Raw genomic sequence first — 19761 nt, 5'->3', positions numbered from 1 at the left:
GATAACGATGAAGCGAAGACCAAAATGCAGGTTTGGGGTTTGTAAACGTTTTGTCGATCTTTGTAACGGTAGTCTTTCTCATGTCATTTGCTATTCCAACCATTAACTTGAGGAACAGCTACACCCGTGCTAAATTTTCAATATATGCGGCCGGCGCGTTCCGTCTTTGAGCCATCGAACCCGCGCAAAAGAAAGGCCGAAATAATCAAGGTATAGAATGTATTTGCATTTTTACGACAGCGACGGTAAAGTTGCCGTGTGGCAAGAATCGCTTTCGAACTCCTTCGCATCGGTTTGCCTTTTTGTTGATTCACCCCGAGCAGATTACACCCAAAGTCAATCTGTTAGCTAGCGCCGGATGGGTTGGGCGGACGCCGACTGTTTCATGACAAACAGATGACATCGCGCTCTCGGTTCTGATACGAAGAGCGAAAGGCCGATGCGATCCTCACGACAGGGCGTCAGAGGTTCAATGAGGTCAAAGCGGAGGTAGGGCTTTATATCAAAGGCGCGGAAAGCGTTTGTGACATAGGCGTCGCCGTGACATGGGGACAGGCAAACCGGCTCTGTATATTTGCCTTAACTTTGCGGCATCTCCGTCGAGAGGACAGCGCCGAGCCGAGGCTTACCGGGCGCCGCAACCTTTCCATCCGCGCCGCCGCGCTATGTGAGGGGGACAGAGATCTGCTCAAAGGTAAGCCGGAGGCGCAGAAGAATCAGGGGAGGAGGGAGGGCCAAAGAGAGAGAGGAAAGGGAGCGGAGACCCCTTCCCGAAGCCGGAGAGGAGAGGAGAGGAGGGGGGAAGCGGGCCACCTCGGGCCCCCCGGCCGAGCGAAGGCGCAAAAATGAACGAGAAAATCAGCAAGGGCCTGGCCGACTTCTTCTTCGAGTACGAGACGCCGCGCCAGGTGCTGGTGAAGAACAAGAAAGTGGGGATAGCGTGTCGCCTCATCCAGCTGGCGGTCTTGGCGTACATCATCGGGTAAGGCTGCGGCTCGGGCGGGGCTCCCCCGTCCGTCCCCGTCGCCCCCTTCGTACGGGAGCCCTTAACCTAACCCTTAACCTTAACTAACCTAACCCTAACCCTAACCCGGCTCAAGTCCCGCATTCAACTCCATTCGCATTTGCTGAAATTTGAGCAGCGGTAGTCCTTATAGCTCTTTTCGATATTTGGACTTTTGTCCAAACGCTTCTCTCAACTGATCGGGCACGCGTGTTCTACGGTGGCCCTGAAGTGCAAACCACACAAACGAAAAAAAAACGAAACAAAGAAAAACATAAAAAATGGGAAAAACAAAAAAGAAAAACAAAAAAGAAAAACAAAAAACAAAAACACCTGATAAGACAGAAGCCCACAAGAAAAAGGAAGCAAACAAGAAAAGGGACACAAAGAAACAAGAAAAATGCAATTAAAAAAAAGGACAAGACGCGAGAAAAAGGGCACAAGAAAAAGGACGCAAACAAGAAAATAGACGCAAACAAGAAAAACGTTTTTTTTTCTCGTTTACTACTTTTTTTCCCGCCTGCTGCTCTCTTGTAAGGCTATTGTTGCTTTCTTTGTGTGATTTGCACTTCAGGGCTAGCGTAACATTCCACGTCTCGACAAAGCAGGATCTCATTTCAGATTGAGGCGCAGCCTACTTTCCCTTTCTTTATTTTTTGGCGACGGGCGTATCCGCAAAATAACACGACGCAACCCGGAGCCAGACCATTTCCGACGAGGAAGCCGCCATTGCGCAAATTCTCGCGCGTCTAACTGCCGTGGCTTGGCGTCGCCGCGTCACGCAAGCGCGTCCTCGCCGGCGGGCTCGGGCCGCGGTCCGAGGCCGCGCCGGGCGTGACCCCGTCCGCGTCCCGCACAGGTGGGAGTTCATCCACGAGAGAGAATACCAGTCCTCGGACTCGGGCGTCAGCTCCATCTTCACCAAAATGAAAGGAGAGGGCTACACCAGCACCCACGAAGGAGAAAGAGTGTGGGATGTGGCCGATTACATGTTCCCGCCGCAGGTGGGTCATCGGACGGACGGCCGCTCGCCGTTGGCGTTCTAATAGGCTCCCGTCGCGGAGGGACCGGGGCAAGACCAAGCCGGGGTTCTCGGTCCTCGGCGAATGTCAAAAAGAAAAGTGTGAGCCGCCGCCGCGGCCACGCAAAGCACCCGGCCGCAACTGCGGCCGCCACCGCGGCCGCGACAAAGCTGTCGGTGCGGAGAGCCGTAGCCAAGCTCTTTCCCAAACGCCGCGTTTCTTGGAGCCCGGACGTTTCATCCCAGTAATCTATGACTTTTATGAGCGCGATTTCTTGATTATTTGCAGTCGGCGCTCGACATGTTTGACGACTTTAGAGAAATGAACGATTTGAGTCAACGCGCCCGCATATTTGCCGCCCGTTCGGAGCGGTTCCAATCTCAACCTTGAGATCGTTCGGGAAAAAGCGCCAGCGGATCTGGCTAGGTATGCCTCTATCGGTTTTGCACACGGAGAGACTGAAATTCTTGCCCGTTCTTCCTTGCAAAACAGCTGGAGCGCAGTGAGGTTGGACGGAGATCGTTTGTGAACGGCACCCTTCAGATTATTCCGCTGATTCAGGATTTACTGCAGGTCTGGACTTTGACTCGGCCCTTCTAACAGCTGGATATGTTGATTTGTCAAGCGTGGCGTTGCAGATTCGCGTCCCCGATTAAGCTTCGCAGCTTTTCCGGATCTAGCCCCGTTCGCCTCGCCGTCAATCGGAACCGTCTTCCCCGTCCCCGTTGAAGAACGGCGGGGAAGGACCGCCCCGCTTGACGGCGGGCCGCCCCGCCCGACGGCGGGCCGCCCCGCCCGGCTTTTTGCATCGTGGCCGCAAAGCGCAATGCGATTTCATCCGCCCGGCGCGCTTTCTTCCACGTGTTTCCCCCTGGTGGCCTTCCTAAGGCCAGATTTGTGCGGCGCACCACTACGGACAGGCTCTTCCACCTCAAAGATCCCGACATCATCTTGTAACCCCCCCCCCGTTAAAACCATCGCCTCGCATTTTGACAAAAAGTAGAAACGTCGTCGTCGTTAAAAAGTTGAAGGGGGGCCAAATACTTTGGCGGGGCGCCGTGGGATAGAGACGTTGTCGGCGAGCGGAATATTCCCGAGTAGAAAACGCGATTGTCTTACGCGTGCCGTTTCCGTGGCGACCGATACAAATGCCGTCGGACGGCCTATTGACGTCGAGCCTTTGCATTGCGCAATAAATATTATATTTCTAAAGGAGAAAAACACCAAGGCTGAAAAAAGACGTGTTCCGGTTGCAACCCGCAGGGAGATGCCTCGTTTGTGGTGATGACCAACTACATTCAAACTAAAGGCCAAGCGCTAGGCAAATGTCCGGAGGTACGTAAAGGTCTTGAGAGTATCTCCGCCGTCTGCCTCTTTCCTATTCGCACCATTTGAGGTGGCCAATATGAGCCGAAGGCTTTCCTTGTTTTTTGGCTCCGCTAACTTTCTGCCCCGTTTCCCTTTCCTCGTTTCCAATAGCTCCCGGGCAACCACAACTGCAATTCGAACGCCGACTGCCCCGAAGGACGCTCCAAACGCGGGGGACACGGTAAACGCCCGCCGAGCGAGCGGGGCGGCCGCTGGCTTTTCTTGCCGCGTTTGACTCCACGCACTAATCTGGCAAGAGTTGACGTGGCCTTTGTTTGCAAAATGGGCTTTGGCTAACCACAAGCGCTAGGAGAAACATTCCATCCCTTCTTTTAATCCCTCTCGGATTCTGCCGGCGGACATCCTTTTCGCTTCCGGCTTTGCTTTTCAGTCAAGCACGCGGCGAATACAAGCGACCAAACCTCGTACTGAATTGTTGGTACGCGCCACGTTTGGCGTCCGCAAACAGGGCTCCGGCAGCGCTTTCTAAGTCGTCCTCTGCGTGATCTCGCGAGCAAACGCAAAGCTCTTTTCTTTAAAGGGCGTATGACTGGCGTTTGCGATTCCGCCACACAGACTTGCGAGGTTGAGACCTGGTGCCCCGTTGAGAAGGACTACCCCATACCAGAGTAAGTATTCTTCAGCGGCTTGGCAAGGAATCCGATTTCTGACGCTTCCTTATTTCCCTCCAGACCTGCCCGCTTGTTGGCCGCCAAGGACTTTACGCTCTTCATCAAGAATTCTATAACCTTCCCCGCATTTCAAGTGACCAGGTATGGCAGTATGAGGAAGGTGACTTTTTAGCAAGTGAGCTTGACTGGCGGTGACGCTGGCGACGGCCGGGACGGAACGCGGTCGAGGAAAAGGGTCACAAGACGCCCCTTCCGCCTTGGTGTTTGCAGGAGCAACCTTGTAGAGGGCATCGACGGGGCATATCTGAGAAAATGTCTCTACAATTCCACGAGCGCTCCGCTGTGCCCCATATTCAAACTGGGAGACATCGTGGAGGCGTCCGGCTTCAATTTTGAAACCATAGCCAAAGTGGTAAGTTGGACGCGAGGGATGGCTTGCGTTTCCCCGCGGCCGTCGGGCCGTCCGTCTACAAAATGACGCCCGTCGGGCCGCAAGAATGGCCGCTAAAACGATCGCCTGGACCGTTCTCGAGCGGGTATGTGAAACGGACTCGTTCGAGGGCGGGGTTGTATTTTCGAAGAGTCCGGACATCCGACCCAGATACTTATACGTTCCCAACATTGAACGAGTTGATATCTTTTTTCAAATGAGATCGTTTAGAAATTTGTCCCAATAATCGCTCGCCCGCGAATCCAGCAAAGCTACAGCGACATTTTTATTTGATAATGCTGTTTTTGTTCTAAGGAGACTTATCGCTCCAAAGTAACCGCGGTACTCGGCAAACGGTATCTGCTGCTGAATAAAGAGGGCGCTTTTGTTCCCAGTGCAGAAATGCTAACCTTGTAAGGATTTGCCTCTCCAATGAAGGGTTTCTCCCGAATGCACAGTCCTGTTCCTGTACTGTATTTGTTTACGCCGAGCCACGTTCTGCAGGGAGGGGCGATCGGCATCGTGATCGATTGGACCTGCAACTTAGACTTGGATGTCAAATACTGCATACCGCAATACAGCTTTCACGGGCTGTATGGAGACCCTAAGACAGACATGAGCAAAGCGTCGGTCGGCTACAATTTTAGGTCAGTCCGCACCTTACACGTCTCACCACCCTGATCATTTGAGCTGAGACTCTCTAGTACAGTACCGTTCTGCATCGATGGCATGTTTTCACTTTTTTTTGGTTTTGTTTTTTAAGTACAGCTACGGTAGAATGAAGAGAGTCCTGCCACTCCGCCGGTCTTACGGGAGATAACGCAGTTGTTTCCGTCATTGTTACAGGTACGCAACGCATTTTATCGATGGCGGTAAAGAGAAAAGAAACCTACTGAAAGTGTTTGGCATCAGGATGGATGTCGTCGTGCTATCGGAGGTAAGTCCCGAACTCCTTGTACTAATAGAAATCACTCGGTGAGGGAGTAGCACCCGAGGTTGTACATTTGTACTCTTCACCGACAGGCCAGGAAATTTAATATAATCCCAACATTAACCGCGATTGGCTCTGGAGTGGGCATTTTTGGAGTGGTATGTTGGGAGCTCTTCTCTTTTTCCATACAGCATAAATTCTTTTTCTTTTTTTTTGTTTAACTGTTGCAATACCCCCTTTTAGGCTACGATTGTCTGCGATATGTTGCTGCTCTATTTGGTCCCCAAAAAAGAACTTTACAAGAACATGAAATTCAAACTGACGGACGATCAGGTAAGCGACACTCCTTTCATGCCCAATGTTAGTTTGACCGCAAGGTGGCGCCACAGATCAGGCAAGAGAACTCAAAAAGGCTCCGCGTAGTGAGCGAGCGAGCGAGCACCCGTTGTAACACCTCGTATTACCTGTCATGTTTTTATGCCTTTACTCGGGCGTTTCTTGACTGGGCTTCCGAAAAGGTGATTCTGTGCCTCTGTCATGCAGGATGCTGATTCGGAAGAAGGCAGTACAGAGACAGACGTATCCAGAGTAAGCGATCGCTTCCTTTTTTCTCACATAGCAGAGGGCCCTCACATTTGTGCGCTGCAAAGATTTAAAATATTCATGTGAATACAATAAGTCAAATGAAACATAACTAAACACAGCGTGATGATACTGATCTGGAATGTCTGATTGTTTGTTTTTGTTGTTACAGTAATTGTTCATTGTTAAAGCCTGTAAAGAGAACCCCCCCCCCAAAAAAAAAAAAAAAAAAAAAGTTTATGAACATGACCAACCCCAGAAAACAGGTGAGACGAGATTGGTTTTTACTTGATCCCTTAGGCACTGTGACATCAATTTGAGTCAACAGGAAGCGACAATGCCCGTCCCCTCAGATGGAAAAAAATGTAAGGATTTTGCTGCTTTATTTGATTCCGCAAAGGAAATATTAAGCAGAATGTCATGGGGACTAAGAACATCTTGTAAATTGAGAACATTTAACTTGGCTTCCTTTTAAAAGAAAATCATCCAAACTCTTTCAGTGCCACGGACAAGAATTCTCGTCTTTTAACAGTTTTGTCAAACAATGGAGGGTAGCTGACACCCTTGGCTACTGCCTATCTCATATAAGCCAATTGAGCGCTGTGGTTGTAACTGACCATTGGATGGCAGTGTTTTCACGCTCTGTGATTCGGCGTAGCAGTGTTCAAATTCTGCTAGCATGCGGTAGCTACAATAAAATCATTTAGCCTGAACGGAACATCATTTTCATAACATACTTTTCACGCACGCCCATTCATTCCCGGCATCGTCTTTACGCTAAATGTCACCGTCCACTTCACTTCCAGGGACGAGTGGGCGTATTTGGGGTAACTAAACGCAAGGACAAAAAAAAAAGCAACACCTTTCTTTGAAAAATGCCAATATCGACACCTCTTACCTTTGGAGTAAAAAAAGGCATTTGTGCGTCGGATCTCACCCCAATCCACAAAAGCCTGTTTCAAATATCACAAACAGGCCATGTAGATTAAAAACAGAATTTCAGCTGCACAATCTTTTTTTAAGCACGCTATCTTTCTAAGCAGAAGTGACAACGGGGAGGAATTTCGCAGCAGTGTCGCGGCGGAACCTTCAAAAAGTCATCACGCCTTGCCGATGGAAAACAAGAGGACTGAGCATCAGCGACAAAATCAAAACAAAAGACGATTGCGGTTGCACAACGCGATGGACTGCGAGTACGACGACAGTCCCGCATCGGTGTTGTATGCGCCGCAATCGACGAAGCCAAAATAACGCCGCGTGAATGTCCATCCGCGTGTGAACCTTATGATATTAATAAGTCAATAAATAGTGATGTCATTAGCAATAAAGCGAAAACTTTGGATCGTTTCATTTTTATTCTCTTAAATCAAGGTATACAAAAAGCATGCAAAAATAGCTTAGTTTCAAGTACATATTTACATGGCGATGACCCAGCAACATACAGCGCGCGCCACCTCGAGAACCAAATGATTCTATAGGTCGGGAAAGCGTAAGGAGGGGAGCAAAAGGCAAATTTTACCGGGGAGTGAGAAAGGGGGCTTCCGCTCCAAATTGGTCGGCCGTGTCCAAGATGGCGGAGGGGCGTCGCTTGATTTTTCATGCTCCTTTCAACAAAGTTCTGAAGCGTGAAATAGGGAACGAATAGACTTCCAGGCAAACGTTTGTGGGGAAAACAGCCGATTTCCACCTCGGGTTTACCGTGCCAAAATTCGGCCAAAAATCAACGCTGAAAATGTCCCCAATCTGTCTCATCTGTACATTTGTGAATGAAGGTGTTCTCTTTTGAAAGCGGCTTTCACAAGGCCGCTACACACTTGATATTTTCCAGGTGAGAGTATATTCAAACGCTAACATGCATAATTGCTTAAGAGTCCTCGCAGAAAAGCAAACGTGCAATACTGCATATCATTGCACATCTTTCCTCGGACCTCTAGTATATATTAGGGCTGGGCTATAAATAAAAAAGAACATTTTTCAAATGACCAAAGATTTGAAAAGGAGCCGAACGTGCATAAAAAAAGACATTTTTCAGTATTGTAAATACAACAGGCACTAACTACTCGATGGTGACATTTAAAGGGATGTCTGCATTTTTGACACTGGAAAACATTCATATATTGTGTACAATGAACTTTTTTGGTATCGGCCATTTTAGACACTCCTTTGGCTTAACGCTTGAAAATATTAACAACGTATGCTCTTTTTACTGCTAACAACGGCGTAAATAAATGGCCGTTGCTTTCAGCAAGTTATGCACAAGCTAAGCGTGTTAAATTGACCTTCAAATGATTTGAAATCAGTATTCATTATCTGTTTTTTAATCAATCAAACCTTTAAATGCATATTTGTTGGGTTTATCCCCTCGATAATAATGCAATCCTAATCATCCGGAAGAATCAAAGAAAATCCAAATGATATTCTTTGCCATATTGCCCAGCCCTAGTATATATATGCTGCTTTATTGACACATGCGTCACAGAAGAAGAAAAAGTTGACACAAATCAGGTCTGCGGAAGAAAGTGCTCCGGTCATTCAAGACAAGTTATTCATGATCTGCTTTTACGTGGAAAAGCCTTTAAATATCAGCAAGCAACCCGTTGAAGGCATAATAGCCTCTCTGGTCTTTTTTAAAGGGAACGCACGCTATGATACTGTATTTACAGTAAATGGAGCGATGTAAAGTGCAAGCAGTGGCTTACCTTTAAAAGCGCGGATCACGAGACAAAGGGCCAGAGTTTGCGGACAAACGAGCGCGTTAAGCTGCACAAACACATTACGTGGGAAAAAACAGACAAGAACAAAAACTATGGATTCACATTTGCATACAAAATACAAAGGAGCACTTTGTAAGAGTTGGAAAAGCCCTTCGTTGATAGTACTCCTCCTCGGCAGCGGCGGCGGAGCCGCACTTACGGTATTCCTTGGGGGCGGGGGGGGGGGGCCGACGGCTGGCTAAGGCTATCTGGGGGAATGTCCTTCAATAAAAGCTCCGCACCAAAAAAGTCGACCAATTTGGGAAAGTCTACTCTCGCTGGGGTTCCTCCGTTCATCGGTAAACTCCTTTTATCTTTCCGCGTTATCAAATCGCTCCATTTTCGACTCTCTTTGGCTCGCCGTCTCTGGCCGGCCCAGCCTATAATCATATTTTTGGGAAATTATTTGAGGTGACATCTCTTTGAGATCGCTTTTTGGTTAACACTTTGAGGGGATCACATTTTAAATGTCAAGTCACTTTTTGGGACTTGCGTGGTCCTAAAAAGGGGCGGGGTGAATAAAGGTATAAAAAGCAGATTCCAGGGGTGGCGCTGCCCCTCGGCCCCCCTCCCCGCCTCCGCGAGCGCTCGTCGCTACCGCAACAAAACGATACAAAACAGAACATTTCCGCTAATGAATGCTGACGCTTTTTTTTTTTTTGCGGATAATTTGATCATTCCTCTGCCAGCGCTGAAAATAGAAGTAACACCCCCCCCACGATTCCGCGAACGCTTTCAAAGTATGTCGGTTTGACCCTACCCCTAACCCTAAATAATAAAGGAATTCAGCTTATCGCCCGGCCTCAGTCTGAGTGAAAAAAAAAAAGAAGCGTTGGGCTTCCATGCCTGTTTGTTGTGTAGAACGTGAAGGGCACAGATTTTGGAAAAAGAAAAGGGATGCGAAAAAGTGTCTACTATTCAAGAGGAGGGTTCATCCTCACGCAGGTCCTCCAGCTCTCCTTCCCTGGGTCCATCGCCCGCGCTGCTCTTTCTGCAACAACCGTTGAAGAAAAGGAAGAAAGAAGAACGACTGTGGATGAGGAGCGACCGTCGAAAGACGTCCGGAAAACGGCGGGCGTTCAAATAGAGCGGGACTGCGTTTGGCGTCGTGGAAGGAGCAGCCCGACGGCTTCCAAAAAAGACACGAGCGGAGGCCGGCCGGACACACTGCGCTCACCCGCCGCGGCGTTAGGTACACCTGCGCAATCTCGGGAGCGCAATACAAAAGCCGTTGCTTTTTCCAACGTTACGATGGCACACGCGCAGACCGACATACATATCCTGCGTGAAATCATATTGCACAATTATACGGAGGGCAGTTTCATCCAACTACGATTAGTGTCCGACCCGTTTGGATTTTTGGACGCAAAGAAAAATACAATTCCCGAGTCGCTCATTTTAAAAACGGTAACCAATGAAGGGGGGGCGGGGGGCTGAGCCCGGCCCGGCCCCCGGGCCTCCGCCGGCGAGCCCCGCCCCCAGAACCCGCCCCCCGGGGACCCGCGGCCGGGCCAGGGAAAACCAGATCCCATTATGTTACGGGGTCTTAGTTTTCCAACTTTTTCCACATAATGGGGTAGTTACTGTATGTCCAATTTGGCGGTCCAATTTTCATACAGTTTGGACTGACAAAATGCGGAAAAAGTCAAGTGCCGCGAATACCTTCCAGATGCACCGCATATTAGCTTAGGCGCATACGAAACGTTTGGCAAAATGAGCTGCAACATCCATTCAGGAGACCTTCTATTTTTCATGAACCACCATGACTAAAAAGCACTTCTTTTTAAATAGAGATGGATCTCCCTGATATTTGTAGGTGTACCTAACGATGTGTCCGGTGAGCGCATACGGCACATGTTACCTGAGGGACGGGTGCACTTTTAAAGTTGGCCGGAAAGGCCAAGAGTCCCTGCAGCAAAAGTAGGAGAAAAGATGGAAAGCCGTTTGTCAACAAAAAACCCTGAGGAGCCCAAAAGAAAAATGGTGGCGGGCGGGCGGAAGCAACATCCCGATGACCCAGTTAAAATAGGGAAGTAAACCTGGTTTTTGGATTTCAGAACCCACAATGTCTGAAACACAGGTTTCGAAATTTGAAAGTCATTTATCCTCCGCAGATACGCTAAGACATAAGGAAGGCGCGGAGAACCGCGGCCATCTGGACCACAACAAGCTTTAATATCAAAAGTCTAAGTGAATGTGAAAATTGCTGTTTCAAAAGTATATAGGTCCATTTAAAGCAAATACGGTGACGTGTAAGTTAGCTGTAATGCCGCACACGAATGGAAATGCTTCTAAAGACGGGATTTTTTCTCTTTTGTTTTCTGCGTAGCAAATGAATGGAAATGTTGTCCATCCACATTTTAAAGCTACTTTGTCCTGTTTGTCCAAGCTTTTGAGGCGCCGCGCTCGGGTAGGACGTAGCTAAAAGGGATGCCACGGCGTTAAGCCAAACCTCGCGCCACTTGACGTCTGACACCGAGACAAGAAGAAAGCCTTCCCAAAGCTGGCGAGCTCCAGCGCATACAAATATAGGGCGAAAGACGGCGACGACCAAGCGGCGGCGGCGGCGCCAGCTCGCCTAACGGAGGAGCAAGAGGAGACGGGAGGGAGGGAAGTGGCGGCAAGAGCCTCGGCCCGCCCCCAAATACGGGACCGGCGTCGGACCGGCCTAACGCGTGGACTTACATGAGCAGGCTGCCGGGTGCCGACATGGACCTCTCCTCCCGCCGGCCGGGACACTCGAAGGGATTGCTGAAGGAGCGCTTCCTCAACATGGCCTTGACCAAGATCTGAAAGGCACCGCAAGGGACCTGGCATTAAGCGGGAACGCTGCGGCGCACCTCTGGAGAGGGAGGCGGGATGCCGCTGCGCACGCTTCCAAAGTCAAGTCGAAAAAATGCCGACCGTCAACAAACGCTCATTCAAGACGAATAGGAAATGTGTTGTGAAATCCTCTGCGCCTCAAATTGTTTTTCACCGGGCGAAACAAAGTTTCTTATTTATTGGATGATATACAGTACGTCCGAAAATGGACATTTCTAAGGAAGAACATGACTGAATTCAGTAATATTACAACTACAATTGCTGAGCATTTTCTTTTTCTGAATTCACAAATAAGCTTGAAGAAGAGCGATTCTCAAACGGGCGCACGCCTCTTTCCAAATCAAGAGCAAACGAATCGGAACCATTGCATTAGCGCGCCCCCTTCGCAAAGCGACGCGTCCCTTTATTTTGTTCGGTTTGCCTCGGATGCGCATGGTCATCGGCGACTCGCTTTTCCGGCTTAGGAGCCAGAAATAAAGGAGATGATGTCGCAAGATCCGTTTCCCGGACATAGCGCTACAAATGTAGCTCCGAGACTGAAGGCCAAAGTATCCTTACCACGGCAGAGAGGCTGGGAACAAATTTGACGGAATTCTTGATGTCCTCTTCGGTGACCTCCACCACCGAGCAGTGCTCCTCCTCCAGGGGCAGGGGGTCAGCGCCGCCCCGAGTCACCCATTGATCCACCTCAACACACGGACGCAGTTCATCGTGATGAGCCACCGCGTCATCGCCGGGCAAAAAAAAAGCAAACTGCCGTCCAATCAGCTAATTGCTAAGCGGCGCATTGCTCGGCATCACTGCGCCAACATTACGCGGCCAGACTCCTGAAGAAATGGAAATCTGTTCATTCGGATCAAATTGAACTTCAACCTACAGAGACCTTCGTCGAGCGGTTCCGAACCAACGCGTTTGGCGTTTCATCAACTGCAAGTCGTGAAAACAAGCACCAACTGTTTTCACCCAACCGATCCCTCGGCCCATAAAGCGGCAGGATCTCCGGTGGCGGCGAGACTCCAGATGACTCGGCGACATCATTGAATTTGGAGGACGAAAGGGAACGCCGTCCCCGAGACGCTTCTCATTAAGTTCCCGGTCGGGACCGACATCAAGCCCCTGAACATGCGGAACATTCGGCCCGCTTGTTTTCTCTCCGCCTTACCTTGATCTCAGGGATGGTGATTCGGGTGTCGGGATTCTTGTCTAGCATTCGCAAGATCAGAGTCCGCAAGTCTTCATTGATTTGCGGTCTGGAAGAATACACGAGACGGACGTTACTTCGACCTGCGGGACGGTTTCTACGTACGATATTTCGTGGTTATGAGCGGCGCGCAAAGAACTCTTTTGTGCGCCTTTCGATCGACGGCAAGAGTCAAGGTGAAAACTGCTCCGAGTCCTTACTGGATGTCCGAGTCCATATTTGTTCGCGCACAGAAATACGACTAAAAGCGAAAGGATGCGTAAAGGGCGCCGCGCCTCCAGCCGATCGGATTAAGAGAGAAGGGGAACACGTGTTCCATTCGAGCCCTTTATTATTTGTGCTCTTGAGAAACCTTGATTTCAAGTTCATGTCCCAAATAAGCGGCGTTTTCAAAAGGGCGGTATGTCAGGCAGAGCGAAGTGCAGCGGTGACAATTAACAGCCTCATTCTCAATACAAACCCTGTTATCGGAGAAGTTCAACGCACGCTTGACTGGCCGCTGAATTAAATGAGTGGGAATAAATGGAAGGCCGCAAGATGAGTCATGGCCGGCGCAAACATTTACACTGCGCAGCCGACTCCGTGAGCGGCGCGGCACTGCGAGCGTTTCAACAAAAGCGAGCTCGGCAATCGTGTCCGATTGCAATCAAATTCTCCGCTTCTTTTTTTTCCTTCGGAGCCCCCCGCTTTGCTATCGGCGGAAACAACGAATAGCATATCGCGGCTAAGATGGCATCGCCGATGAGGCCTCTCCTCAAACCCGCGCTGATCTCTCACACGCCAAGACGCCGATTTGAACGGAATTATTTTGCCGCCTTCCCGAGGACGACGAATCAAATCAAGTCGTCCCCTCGCGCCGAGCCGGCTTTTTGTCCTTCTCGAACGCTTTAGCGAGGGGCTCGATTAAGCGTTGTCGACGTTCGGGCGTACTCGTGCCGGACGGTGACAAAACGGTAATTCCTTACGAAAGGATATTTTCACGTTGGCGCGCAATAGGCGGCCTACTTCGCCGAAGCACAAATCCGACTTTAGCGACATCCGGCGCCGTGCCACGCGTCCTGTTAGGGAGAAGGTTATTTGGCGGTCCACCTCTCTGTCTATTCCACGTCCCGTTACCAAGAACGCGCGTGCGCCGACGCCAGACGCGAAAGAAAAGAGAGCTTTGCGTATCTGCCTATTTGTTTTGGTCACACACAGGTGACATTTAGCGCACGCCGGCGACGCACTGACGCGTTCGTGTCTGGGAGGCAGATGAAATGTGCGGCGAACGGTGGAGATAAGCAGCCGATCTGGCAATCGGAGGCGGCTGGCGGTAAGGCAACTTACATTTCTGGGAAGTCCACGGCTTTGGTCCTTATCTTATTGTGCAAGGCCAATATGTACTCGTCGATAAACGGGCACTGCGGGAAACAACGGAAAGACACAAGAAAGGTAGATTCCGGTTGGGCCTCGGGCCATCCAGCGATATTGGCGTTCAGCGCGTTTGAATTGAATATCAGGGCCAGGATACATATGTGCACATTTTTCGCTGGGCCGAAAACAATTGTCGAATGAAGGACTCCGATTTCGATTCTAGCCATTTCAATTGGAGTCATTGGTTTGACAATCGTTTTGGGCTCTTCCTCCAGATGTCTCCGCGCTCCTTTTGGTCTAAGTCAACATCAAAGCGTGCGAACCGTGGACCCACCCTGTACTCTCGAGCGCACCTTTCTTAAGAACGGGTCGCGATGTACATACGACGCAAATGCTCTCGACGGCGCCAGACGCTGAAATCGAGAGCAGACTTGCCTTTCCGAAGATGAAACAGTAGAGAGTGACTCCCATGGCCCAAACATCCAGCGCCTTCAAAAAAAAAGGCAAAACACAAACAAATTCATCTTTGAAAAATACTGGCCCAGCGGAGAAAAGGATTGATTATTAGGGAGTAAAGGGATCACATCCATCTTTCCAGCCTACGAAAGCTATACCGCACGAGCGCTAATCTCAGAGGTTTGGGATCGGATGCGGGCGGATATGTACTGCCGTGCCCGTTTTTTTCGGAACTTCCCCAAAAGATACCAAAGCAAAAGTTGTACTCTTATGTCTTGCGCAAGCACGGCAAACCCAAGCGACCTTTCCGCTGAAGCTCTTGCGTTTGTCCGACAGGGTCTCCGGCGCCATGAATGCGGGAGTGCCGGCCGTGCTGGACAGCAAAGCGTCTTTGCCCTCAAACTGGTTGCTCACTCCGAAATCTGCGATCTTTACGTGGCCGTCGTCCCCCAGTAACAAATTCGAAGGCTTGATGTCGCGGTGTACAATCTTCTGGTAGTGCACTGTGGAGACAAGCCAACGGTCCCAATATCAAAGAGGAAGGCCTGGGAGTCCATTGACGGATCATTTGCAAAACTCCATTAACAGTGGGAACGCAGACAATATACCAATGACCAATTGTGAATTTAAAAACGCCGACGATATGACCTCATTCGGCGCCAAAGACGTATTTTTACGAGTTCTGAGAGTCGATTCCAGGTACGCACACACACACACACCTATACATATTTGTTTTTAAAGTCTTTGGCTAAAGGGGGGGGTAAAAAATGGCCGGCACTAAATAAATGATGTATTGAAGTTACGCGTTACTTGAGGTAATTAAGTATTAAAGTATCAATCACCGTCATATGTTAGTACTTCAAGTAATCGACCGCTTCGGTATTTTATAACCTAAAGAAATCGATTGATTAATTTGGGCGAAAAGATCAAAAGAAACGCAGCGCGGGATGCACAGATTATTTAGCAGCGTTATGCTCTTGAATTGGCTTCCGCTAAGCTATTTGTGTGCTTATTGCATCTGATGCACTCGCTGCAAGCGCATACTAATGTGAAATTTGGCAGCCTGGTGGGGAAAGTGCTGGAAAGACTCCTGGAGAGAATCGGCCAGCTACGGCTTGGCACACGCACCATCGTGTATGCGGCGGAGTATTAAAAAGGCTGCGATAAAACTCAAATATATTTGACTAGGTGCAAAAAGTCGCGTCGTGTAATCCCCTGCTTTGCGCTAATCCCAGTTTGCCATATTAACCATTGTGTTGACGTTAAATCAAGGTGCTCAGAAATGACATATGGCTACACGTTTCCTCAAGGCTCAGACCTACTAATTCATCTGTGGGTCCAGATCCTACTTCAAAGGTCCAAGTCACTTCACTTAACGGGTAGGCGGCGCTGATGAGATCTTCTCAAACAAAGCAATCACCTCATTAGAGAAGTGACAACAAACCACTCATCGCGCAGCCGTCTACAATCTGTAATCGAACGAGCGCAAGAAGTGCGCCCGCGGACAAACCATAAACACACACACTATTAGTACCCTAAACAAGTGTTTGATTGGAAAGAGACAATGTCACTCCGACGTGAAGATTTTCAAGAGCTTAAGCATTAAACATCAAGTATAGCGCAGTACTTCAAGGCGGGCTTTTCAAATCAGGGCAAGCCGGAGCTCATCCAAGAAGCCTTCAGCTTGAGACGTTATCGTCTTTCGAGGGCTCCGCAGATTTAACGCGAGCCCGCGACGACCGGACGGAATTGATTTGGAATGGTTAGCTTTTGGAAACCCGTCTGCTGCGGCAAACCGGGACACGTCCAAAGGAGCGCGGTTTAAGGTACGCCGTAAACCAAGCAAAGTCATCGATTACCAAAGTCGTCGATCGCTTTAGTACGGTGATGAATTCCTTTGTTCATTTGCCAGCCCTCCTTTTGTCAAAGACGGACGTGTTTGTGTGCGCGCGCGCGTCGAAACATTTGAATGAGTTCATCGGTTGATCAACAGTTTACATGCGAGGAATACTTACAGTACTCAATACCAAGGATAACGTCTCGAAAGTATAACCTGGCCTGCTCCTCTGACAAGGGGGTGTCTGTGGGTACTTCCATCACTGGTCTGCAAGTTGAAAGTGCATTCAATATTTCCAAGATATTTCCAAGATAATAATACCAAGATATACTCAGGGCTAACGTTTCACTTTTTTTTTTTTTTTTTGTGGAAAGCGTGCTGCTTTTGGTCGTCAGAGCCGCGTTTTATCTGTGATGGATACTCCTGGCCAATAGGCGGCAGTACTTTGAGACAAGAACTTAAGGGGTGATTGATGGCATGACAGACGTCAGTCTCGCCAATCGCCGCCGCAATGGCCTTGTTTCAAAGCCTTGCGTTCATCCAAACAGCTTCACACTGACTTGATCTTACTGTGATATATCTTTTATTTGAATGACTGCACATCGTTAATATAGGCCTCGAGATTTTCCCAAAGAAAACAAGCGCGCCTCGGCTCAGAGAAGGTTGAAAAAGAGTAGCGCCTGAAGTTGTTAGATGACTTGTCCAGACAGCGGTCAGAAACGGACTACCAAAGTCAAGCGTCGAGCTCGACGATGCGTTAGTGCCCCGAGTGTTTTTTTTCCCCCGGTTCCAATTGAAGGTTTTTCACAGAGGGCGATTTACCACACGCGCGCCGTTCGGGGCGTCGACGCCATCGAGCGGCGCGCTGCGATCACAAGGGCGGGATAGGGCCCGTCCATCTGCCGCGCGGGGACAATCCCCATACAATCGGGATACGGCGCGGTATAAAGTTTTTGTCGCTTGCGCTTTCATCGCACCGATGCGAAGTCGCCCGCACGGGAGGTTCGATGTTTTGAAAGACGCCAGAGGGAGTCATTGATTCATCCGGATGGATCGGACTTTGCCCATTCCCATTATGAAAGTCCCTTCACACTTCCCAACCCACCATGAGGAAAAGCCAAAAGCCAAAAGACAAAGCGCATTTGAGGGACCCCGTGCTCCGAGATCAAAGGGCCGATCCTATCAACTGCGCGTTCCCCGCCACCCGTCTACTGTATAATAACAACAGGTTCATTTCATTTGATCCCATTTTTAGCATTGCGGGGGAGGCAGCCTATGCATGTGGGAGCTGAATTCTGCAGCTAATAAGCATGAACCTATTACGAGTCCCTTTGAAGCTAGAAAAGGCGCAAAAACCGGCACGGCGCCCTGTCCAAGAAGACTGGAAAGGCCGAGGCTGCGGGCGGATGAAGAAATGAGGACGAGAAGCGGATGGGACGGAGCCTTCAAATGTTAACAAAGGACATGCTGCACTCACCCTTTTCGCATCAGCTCAAACACTGTCGGAAAAAAACAAAAAAAAAGACGGAATGGATAAGTGCTGTCGATAGGAATGCCAAAGACAAAATCATTCGCGCAAACGTGACACTGCGCGGCCTCGGGCTAGCGAATTTATGGGATTGAATTAGCGCTTGGCTAAATGTTATGCATGTGAGGAGAGTGACGTTCCAGCGATGAGGGTTAGCGTGCGCCTCGAGGAGCTCAAGGAACCTTCTGGCAATTCTAGTTACTAAAGCGGGGCGGAAAGCAGAGGGGGAAAGGAAACGCTTACCCATGTGAAGATTATCCTCCGAAGGATCATCCAGCACCTGTTAAATGAGGGAGTCAAATGAAAATGAATCGGGATCAATGAAGTACACGTTTTTAAATTGATCTATGCTTTCTAAATGCTGATTAGGTCCAATTTTACGCACACGGTACGTGTGCCTGAGTTGACGGCGCGGAAAAAGGAAGGGGACAGCGATTGGCTGTCATTGTGTTTGGCATCGTTTGATCGGAAGGGAGGGAGGGAGGGAGGCAGGGCAAGCTCAGGAGCGGAAGGAAGACGTGAAACTGGAAGAGCATGCCAGAGTTGTCGCCCCGATGAATGGTAAAGCCAACTTAAAAAAAAAAACAAAACACCCTCAATATAAGCGGAGGCATGAGAATTCCCAGCTCAGGTTTAGCCTAGCCCATCAATGCAAAGCTCCCACAGTGCTACTGCAGGCACAACTAAAGACAGCAACAAAAATGCTGAGTCAGTCAGAGATGGGCTCCTTTCCCTTTTTTGGAACTGTTTGACCACTGTCCTACAGTTGGGTCAATCTGTGCATACGCGGAGGGAGTTTGACATCAAGGATTTTTTGAACCCAGACGTCTGAACTATTCGCCCTTTGCTGGCGACGCACATTAAAGCGAGCCGCAGCTCAGCGACAGACAGCAGAGGCACTTTCATTTCAAAATGTCATCCTCAAAATGGCTTCCTTCAATCTAATTGATGGTCTGTTTAATAAAAAGAGAAGTCGTGGCTGCACTTTGCTTGAGGAACTAGACTTTTGATTTCGACGAAAAAAAAACACAACAAAAAAACGCTACTCTATGACTCAGCATGGATGATATTCCCTCTTGTCCAAGTTGTCTGTAACAAATCGCATTTATTGCTTTGGATGTGATCTGCGCCGCGTGGGTTTCAATATTCCAAAAGCAAAGAAAAGAGCGACCGGAAGGCACTCTCATAGTGAGCCCCTAAAGAAAAAACTTGCGGCCCAAGCGCGAACAAATCGGGCGATTTGGCAAAACGAGTCTGCTTTCATCATCAACGTCCGCCTCGCCGACCGCTCGGATTTGTCCAAAACCGACAACTCACCTCCACCAGTTTAACGATGTTGACATGATCCAGCTTTTTAAGGATGGCGATTTCTTGGTAGACTCGTTCCAGTGGCCCCAAAAATTTGGGCTGTTCTCCTTGAACTGCCTTCGGTCCTCTTGGAGGTGGACGGCCTGCAGACGAAAATGCAGGAAAAAAAGCTTAGCCCATCTCTCCTGGTTTGTAACAAACGCAACGCTTTCATCGAAAGACATGTAACTTTTCCCGCTACAAGTCAAATAGTGCCTTGGCTATCTTCTAAAATGATAGACAACCCCAAACACACACACACTCTCTTTAAGCCTTTTTCACTAACGTACCCCCTGTGAAATCGTTTTTCAGACAAGTATCCCCAGCACAAAGAATTTTTGGATGGAAAACAAAAAGACTAGAAACGGGGTGCTTTGCCATCTGTGTCTGATTCATTCTACTTTGGAACTACATTTGTGGTGGAATCTCAAGGCCTAATTTAGCCGCAAAATAAAAGCATACAATGTTTTGAAAAGCGGTCACTATAAAACAATT

At 49.1% G+C, this 19761-nt stretch overlaps 2 protein-coding genes and 1 long non-coding RNA gene across 6 annotated transcripts in view; 2 read left to right on the top strand and 1 right to left on the bottom strand.

Annotated features, from left to right (window-relative positions):
• The first annotated feature begins 526 nt into the window (after positions 1 to 526).
• p2rx1 (purinergic receptor P2X, ligand-gated ion channel, 1) lies at positions 527 to 7308 on the top strand. Of its 2 annotated transcripts, XM_088441722.1 has the most exons (14): positions 527 to 982; positions 1863 to 2007; positions 2518 to 2598; positions 3289 to 3360; positions 3505 to 3574; positions 3935 to 4022; positions 4086 to 4166; positions 4296 to 4437; positions 4960 to 5102; positions 5302 to 5392; positions 5479 to 5544; positions 5630 to 5719; positions 5930 to 5974; positions 7012 to 7308. In XM_088441722.1, exons 1-14 carry the CDS (start codon positions 846 to 848, stop codon positions 7015 to 7017), a joined length of 1257 nt encoding a protein of 418 aa, XP_088297848.1. In that variant the 5' UTR covers positions 527 to 845; the 3' UTR covers positions 7018 to 7308. The 2 variants fall into 2 exon arrangements, with proteins under 2 accessions (XP_088297848.1, XP_088297849.1); XM_088441723.1 differs by lacking the exon at positions 2518 to 2598 and having other exon boundaries at positions 528 to 982.
• camkk1a (calcium/calmodulin-dependent protein kinase kinase 1, alpha a) overlaps positions 7305 to 19761 on the bottom strand; it is a 27096-nt gene continuing 14639 nt past the window's right edge. For 2 of the 3 annotated variants that reach the window (XM_088441720.1, XM_088441719.1), the window contains 12 exons: positions 19237 to 19370; positions 18163 to 18199; positions 17869 to 17890; positions 16570 to 16658; positions 14858 to 15057; positions 14534 to 14587; positions 14072 to 14145; positions 12707 to 12794; positions 12103 to 12231; positions 11407 to 11510; positions 10583 to 10630; positions 7305 to 9712 (listed from right to left, as the gene is read on the bottom strand). In XM_088441720.1, the coding sequence (XP_088297846.1) occupies positions 9640 to 9712; positions 10583 to 10630; positions 11407 to 11510; positions 12103 to 12231; positions 12707 to 12794; positions 14072 to 14145; positions 14534 to 14587; positions 14858 to 15057; positions 16570 to 16658; positions 17869 to 17890; positions 18163 to 18199; positions 19237 to 19370 (1052 nt within the window). In that variant the 3' untranslated portion in view covers positions 7305 to 9639. The remainder of the gene's footprint in view (positions 9713 to 10582; positions 10631 to 11406; positions 11511 to 12102; positions 12232 to 12706; positions 12795 to 14071; positions 14146 to 14533; positions 14588 to 14857; positions 15058 to 16569; positions 16659 to 17868; positions 17891 to 18162; positions 18200 to 19236; positions 19371 to 19761) is intronic. The other variant, XM_088441721.1, reaches the window with a different exon arrangement.
• LOC148408273 (uncharacterized) overlaps positions 13857 to 19761 on the top strand; it is an 11059-nt gene continuing 5154 nt past the window's right edge. The window contains exons 1-2 of the long non-coding RNA XR_015868660.1: positions 13857 to 14057; positions 14891 to 15253. This is a non-coding gene — a long non-coding RNA (uncharacterized LOC148408273). The remainder of the gene's footprint in view (positions 14058 to 14890; positions 15254 to 19761) is intronic.

The sequence above is a fragment of the Hippichthys cyanospilos genome, chromosome 18 (assembly GCF_059441005.1).
Source record: "Hippichthys cyanospilos isolate Australia breed blue-spotted pipefish chromosome 18, RoL_Hcya_1.0, whole genome shotgun sequence".
Classification (NCBI taxonomy): domain Eukaryota; kingdom Metazoa; phylum Chordata; class Actinopteri; order Syngnathiformes; family Syngnathidae; genus Hippichthys; species Hippichthys cyanospilos.
This window is presented reverse-complemented; position numbering and strand designations above follow the sequence as displayed.